Genomic DNA, 7,500 nt, shown 5'->3' with positions numbered 1-7,500 from the left:
AAAAAATCACTGATGTTCATATGCTAATCAGACTTAAGTTGTAACCAAGGAACAAAGAAATTATTGCATAATACTATAAATTCAGTTTTGTTTTACCTAAGATGGTATTGTCTTCATCATAGCCCCTCTTGCAATCAATTCTTAAAACGAAAGACAAAAATAATTCTATTTTAAGCAAAACAAATTAACAAAGATAACATCATTTTCATCATGTGAATGGACATTGCAGGGCCTGTAAATGTACCTATTATTAAGTATAATGACGTAATGAAAAACAGAAAAAAATTAAATAGGTTAAAGACTCTTTTTGTCACTTGAAAAAAATTTAAGGACGTTCACGGGAAAATCTTTCCACTTTGAAATTTGTTACATTTCTCGCCTGAAGTTAGGTCATAAATTACTTATTCCAAAAATGAAAAAAACATTGGGGGGTCACCGACCTTGTTTCGGAGAAAAAGGCAAGGGAGAAATGCCCTAATTTCGATAGATAGGTCATCATAACGAGATGTAGCCTCCTCTACTCACCCGTTGAAAATCACAAAAATGATATATTAGAGTGAATGTTTCTGTGCACAGAAATATAGGAGTGGGTTTTTTAGGTAATTGCATGCCACTGGGGATGTCGTAAACAGTAGAGTTAATCCTCAACGAGCGTTTTCGCAAGCGCTACCCGTTGTAACCACTTCCGGAACTCAGCACTTCTTGCATTGTGATTTTTTTTCATTTCATCATAAAATTATTTTATAGATTGTAAGAAGAGCAAGTGATTCATGTCTTAAAAAATAAGGGTCACCGATGACCTAAACGAGTAAAATCGATGTGATGTTGCAATTTAGTTTGTCACGATTTTGCGTGACCTGTAGGGGAAGGACTGGAACCCAAGACAGGATCGATCGATGAAAGGTTTTTGTAAAAAAAAAACTTTGTCGAGCTTAGCAACGAAGTTTTAAGCAGGCGTTATCTTTATTTGGTTAGTGTTTTGTATCATGTTTCGCCATTGCCGCCTTTCTCATCTTCTGGAGTGTGGTTTTTGGGAAGTATAATCTCTGGCTGTTTCCTCACAGGTCCGCACTATTCAAGTGGATGAGGAAGAGAAGATAATTCTGCTCTACTGTCATGAAAGTAAAGAAAAAGAACTTCAAAAACATGCACTCATTTTGAACGAAGAAGTTTGTAACGAAATTAAAAACACCAAAAAAAACCCAACCCCATTAAATTTACGCAACGTCGCTGACTATTAAACTAACCCTTCCTCGAGTTTTCAAAACTTTCAACCACTACTCGATTAGCGCCTTTTTCCAGGTTCCCGGTCCTTTCTCTTTAACGTTCCATGATGAATTCGAAATAAATGTGCCATTCTTGAGCCGATCTGGAAATTTTTTCCCGGTGTTTTTGTCACCATAAGATCTTAACTAATGCTTGAAGTAATGCGTGACATATTACAGTCGCGTTACCCGCGCAGTAAAAGTTGCGCACAAACAATTAGTGCGAACGTCCTTAAATGCCTGTTATCACACGTTTAGATGATAACTTGGAATATTTATGGATTTGACAAATGAGAAAACTATCATCTTTGCACTAAATGGACTAAGTAAAATATGCAAACCAGAGGAAACTGAAGAACTTCTTGCCTTAAAAGAGTTCCAAAGTTATAGTCGTCAATCTTTCCTTCATACATGTGACAAAATGGCCTCCATTTCTAAAAAGAAAAAACAGGCACGCATTGCGTATGTGTGGTAGTGCAGCAACACACCGCTTCATTCCATGACTGTCAACCGAGCTGCATTTTGTTTTCCAGGAGATTCAAGTTGTCTTTGCGTAATATGTGGCTCTAACAGCACCCACTAAATATTATTGTTTTAGTACCGTATATACACTGTATGTATCATTATAATAGTGCCATGGTAGATGTCTCAGGTAAATAGCCCCCCGAAAAGACATGTGGTTACTAGTAAAATACTAAACCCAGTAAGATTGAAGAAAATAAGAGGGAATCAAGAAAAATTGGCTTCGAGGCGACATGTTGATCATTTTCAAGTTCCCTTACAACTTCTTTGCACGGCAATTTAAGCACGTATTCTGAACGTCTGACAGCTTTCCACGACAAAAGTTCATTGTAGGTAATCCCTGTCCAACGGGGTTAGTATCTGGATGGGAGACCTCAAAATATACGACTTGCAGTCAGAAACATAGGACCGAAAGTTCTACGTATTTTAATGCACCTATCAATTTAAATCCCACGGGGGGGGGGGGGGGGGGGGAATTGGGAGGGCGGGCAAGGGGCAGGAATTTGACAATTGTTGAAACATTTCAATCAAATTCCCCAGGGTGGGAAACTAACATCAATCAAAAATGTCAAAAAAAGCCCCACTCTGGGGTAAAGAATCTAAGCCAACAATACTATAATACTATACAAAACAAATAAAAGAACATTTGAAACTGGGTTTGTTTGTGCTTTATATGTTCAACATGTCGAAACAGGTCGGATCAGTGACCCGTAAAAAAAATCCTATGACCTTTATGGTGGAATTCGATTTCAATCACAGTTAAAAATCAGATGGGTACTTAAAGATAAAAACTTTCTCAAAATAGACAAAATCTGCTTAGATGACAGTTTAAAGTATCGGATTATGGCGATGAAAATAAATAAATACTTTCTTACCTTTCTCCAACTAAAGCATGAATTTGAGAAAGCCTTGAGGGACAGACTTGGTAAACGCATCTGAACTGATACCTGGCTTCTTTCGGTCAAAGAAAAAATTTGCGCCCCCGAAGTCGCCTCGCGATCAAAAGCCCGACAGGAGGGGGGGCGGGGGGTTCAGTCTCAGGCATCAAATCCCTGCCTCTTGCACGTACTCCCTTCCCCATTAATAGGTGCATAACGCTCAAAAATGCGAACTAAGAAAGGTACAGGTTTTGTTAGCCTGCTTTATGCAAAACAAATATTGATACACAGTTTTTAGGAAGAGCAGAAGAATATTTTGTCATTAGCAACAAAATCTGCGACATGAAAACAACAAATTTTGTACCGAGAAAATAAAAAGTTACCATCAGCAAAAAAAATGTGGGAGATTTTTGCTACGTTCAATTTTCCTATTGTACTTTTGGCTGCATGTGGAAGGGGTAGGGATGCTCATCGTCTCACTTAGGGGTGTAAATTTTGGATTTTGATCTCACTTAGGGTGTTCTGGGGAGAACGCCATTATTTGTAGCCCATACAGTATGTAGCCGTGAAGGTCTCGTTTAGGGTTTCACGCGAAGAAATATAAAAATACTTATTTAATATGTTTTACATGTGGTCTCTTTTTGAGGGTCAAAAACTCCACGAAGAAAGTTGGTCTCCTTCAGGGGTTTAATTCAAAATTTCGTCGAGCATTCCCACCCTCCATACGTGGTCCCCCTCCTCCCCCCGGGCCCTTTACCTTCTTCTCCGACTTCAACACCTCTTGTTTCCAAGAATAAAGGAAACAAAATGTTGCTTAGGTGCTATGGTACGACATTCCGACTGAAGTCAGAAATCCTCCATTTTCAAGTCCATTTAAATCCTTATTGATTTCATTAATCGAACCTCGCCAAAATGTTTGACAGTAATTTCTGGAAAAGCTAGACGTTATGTTCCACAAATCCCTTTTACATTTTAAATTTTAGTAGGTTAGGGTTAGGAAACTTTGCTGTAATGTTTAGGTGTCCACAATTAGTGGAAGGGACTTTTCCCCTCTGCTAAATAACACCAGCATGTTAATAAAGTTATCAATCCTGTATCTATTAATTTTAACAGTTAAGAGGGCCCTGACTCTAACCATGACACTGGTGATAACTGCTCTGTAATAAATTATTTAGTTGTTGAAGCTTTAAGCTTAAAGTGGTACTATGATCAAAAAATCATTTCCTTTTTTTCTCCAGATTTTGAAAGCGTGTTTGCTTAACACCTACCTGGCAAAAGTTTGAGCTTTGAGTTTTATCCAAACGCCGTCTATTTTGAGTGTAAGTTTTGGATTTCACGGTCCGCCATTACTCACGTTCAAAACTGGCCGATTGGACCTCAGAGGGTTGGATCTAGAGAAAATGACGTAATTTACTCACTAGCTTAAAATTTCAGCGTGTAAACGCAATTTATTACATATGCAAAACACGGGTTTAAAAGTCTGAAAGCCCGAAACTCCCGTGCTGCATATTAATTCGGCCGCGTACACACGCATTGCATTCTTAAAATAGTGAGTCTTTGACGTCATTTTCTCCTCGACCCAGTTCTCTCAAGATTTTAAAGTTAGTAATGGCGGACCAATAAATAAGAAAATTCCAGTTAAAATAAACAGGTGTCTTTTTAAAATCAGAACTTAAAACTTGGGTCAGTTAGTGTTTAGTTAACATAAATTTGAAATCCAAAGAAAAAAAAGAATTGTTTTTTTGGTCGCAGTACCACTTTAAGAGATGTTTGCAATGATTTGCTGAAAAACAGTTTAAAATTTAATAAGTTGCATTTGTGGAAATAGTGTCAATGAGAGCAAACCCTACCACTTTGGCTTCATCTGATTTAAAATCTTCCACTCTAATGACATCCACCTGTAGAAATATCAACATGGAATCCATCTCATGTCTTGCAAGAAATGCTACAAGAGTGTGTTTAAGTCCCTATGAGGCTTATTTTTTCCCCCTTTTTGAACTTCTCACTTTTCTACAGTCTGAAGTGTAGTACTTCAAAAAAATTTCCCCCATAGTATATCCATGCGTTTTAGCGGGCATTTGATTAATATGCAAAAAATTTTGGCCGAGCCAGTTGGGCCCTGGTAAACTAATGATGTCAAAGAAGTAACTTGATCGCATCTCTTCAGAACAAAATATGGAAAAGTGTACGAATAGTAGACTTGTTGAAAATCTAGTGGTTTTTGTTAAGTCTTTATAGAAGTTACCCTTCGGATGCCGTGAATGTTCTGACGATTCAAAATGGAATTACGTTCTTGACTTCTTTGGAATCATTAGTTACCAGGACCCAACTGGATCGGCCAAAAATCAACGGCCCGCTAAAACGTGTGGATATACTATGATAGAAATTGTTTTAAAGTACTATGTACACTCCACACACTAAAAATATTTAAACAAACAGTTCATGAAACAGTTAAAAAAATAAGCATCACCAGGACTTTAACAGTGATAGATGATTTTTGCTCAAGTCTGTGTTGGATTGTCATAATTTCCACAGTATTTCGTATGTTGTGGAATCTACATTCAGAGCCTTTTGGTGTGGCATATCTTAAAATCTATGCAACAGAGCAAAGTAATACCACTTCTGCATGGTAGATGACTATTACCGGTAGGTCTATGCACAAGAGTAGTTTCAATTGATTCATATACTGATAATGATGATCAGGAGGCCATACTAAATTACATGGCTGTTGCAGAATCTACATGTACACACAAAATTCTCTATTTTCATAACACCATATATTCAAATTAGGAGATCTCTGAATGTGGCATGAATTTAAAATGTCTGTCTGCTTTACAGTAAAGGGCATTTTATCTTTCTTATACAAATGTCAAAACATTTAAGTTTTGTTGAACACATCCCTATCATCATTGGTTCAATTTAAATGATGGTGCTGTTGCAGAATCTATGTTGTGGAATCTGCATCAGGTACTTTTATTAATGCAACAACAACAACGATAGCAAAGCACTTACGAACAAAAATTGAACTTGCAATAGCATAGCAACTACAGTATAATAACATAAAAGCAGTTGCATCACTAAAATGAGCATGAGATGTACCTTAATGAAATGCAATTCCATAAAAAGTGACACTATCGACCACACTACATTACATGCCATGTAAAATAATCAGACTCTAAACCTGAAATAATTTAAGAAGTCCATCTGACAACATTTAATTTAATTACTATAATTATGATCTTGTTTAACTTATTTCCAAGACAAAACTTATGCACTGTTTATGTTCCCATCACAACTACCTAATCAATAATTATAAAAATGATGTTGCTTTTGACTAGAAACTACTTTGGGAAGACTAGGGCGTAAAAAATGCAGCAATGAAACATTTGAGTCAAAAACTGACCAAACTTTGAAATTTGAATGACACCCAACAGTAACATTTAGTTAAACAGAGAAGCAGTCCGTAATGTGGGTACATGTAATTCTTCTATTGGTGAGGGTACAAGTACCTGCTCCTCACACTGCGTGTTTGATGGAGAAGCTCTTGGCACAGAGGGCTTAGATATCAGGGTGTGCTCTTGGCAGCCATCCCTTATGAGGAACTGTGAGTTCTTAGCAATTACCAGGGTTGAATCACTCCACTTTGCCACACAGTGGACAGAGTGTGTGTGAGGGATAGCCCCGCAATTCTGCCATCTAACAGAGAGCTTATCTGACACATCTTTAACTTGCTGCTCAGAGAGGAACAAGACTGATCTTTCTGCACACCCTCTGAGTAGTCTCAAAGAACTCCTCTGCACTGGTTACCACTGCATTACTTCGTAGGATTGAACGCCATACTGCTCTCTTCACCTCTGCTCCTATTCCATCACAAGGTACTGGCTTCACTTCAAACAAAACACTGGAAAGGTTGTATCTATTCTTGAACTGGGAGGCAGCACCATCGCTCCAATAGTGAACCTTGTTTACTTTAGTTTCTTTCTTCATATCCTCAAGTACAGCTGTATGGCTGAATTGAAGGAGTACACACTTGATTTATCATGGGACAATTCATCACTGACCACAGCAATTGATTTATGCTGCACGTCTCCCTGGTGATCTCTCAGGTACACAGCTGCTGTGAACAGAGAACTTAACCATTGCATTTGACCAATGAGCTGCCATGATCTCACGCTGGTGTTTCAGTTGGAAATTTTCATCAAAATCTTCATGGATGATGATTTCCCCTTGAGGTACGTTTTCCTTCAAATGTTTCAGCTCTTCATACCTTTCTTCGATAAGCTTCCAGTTTTTTTCATCATTTTTCAACTTTTCTCAAAACTTTCTGCTTCTTTCAGTACTGCTAGACATACATGTAGTTTTCATTCAGCAATTAGTTCTGACATGCCTTACAAAGTTGGCAAGCCAACTAAAATTACCCACAATACTCCATAAATGTGAACTGTACATGCTCAGTAATTTCCTAGTGTCAGTTCTGTTAACATTGACCGAAAATGGTAAACAGGTTAAAGAGATAACTTAAGCCACAAAATAGTGGATTGCGCTGAAAGTGCACTCATTTATGATTTTGTTCCCCACGTGAATGGAAAAAGTATTATGTTAGAAATCTGCTCTATATTCTATTATTTTGGTTTAAATTATGGGAAATGTTAGAGTTAACTCACAACAGTTGTAGTTCCTTCAAGAGAATTGTAGATTCCACAACAGAATTGTAGATTCCGCAACAGAAAAAGGCTATTTTTTTTTTTGCCTTTAGAAGAACAAATTCAGGATACAGTGTATATTGGTGTAGTACAGCTTACCTCTAGGGGTGAATTAGAACTTACCAAACCTGT

The 7,500-nt window shown here is 37.5% G+C and overlaps 1 protein-coding gene across 2 annotated transcripts in view; it reads right to left on the bottom strand.

The window, feature by feature from the left end:
- LOC138006824 (protein PBDC1-like) overlaps nt 1-7,500 on the bottom strand; it is a 29,962-nt gene that overhangs the window by 5,979 nt on the left and 16,483 nt on the right. For both annotated transcript variants that reach the window (XM_068853412.1, XM_068853410.1), the window contains exons 5-7: nt 4,516-4,563; nt 1,632-1,699; nt 97-140 (exon numbers count right to left, since the gene is read on the bottom strand). In XM_068853412.1, the coding sequence (XP_068709513.1) occupies nt 97-140; nt 1,632-1,699; nt 4,516-4,563 (160 nt within the window). The remainder of the gene's footprint in view (nt 1-96; nt 141-1,631; nt 1,700-4,515; nt 4,564-7,500) is intronic.

Source organism: Montipora foliosa, chromosome 6 (assembly GCF_036669935.1).
Source record: "Montipora foliosa isolate CH-2021 chromosome 6, ASM3666993v2, whole genome shotgun sequence".
NCBI lineage: Eukaryota > Metazoa > Cnidaria > Anthozoa > Scleractinia > Acroporidae > Montipora > Montipora foliosa.
The sequence above is the reverse complement of the archived record's forward strand: the minus strand, read 5'-3'. Positions and strand labels throughout refer to the sequence as shown.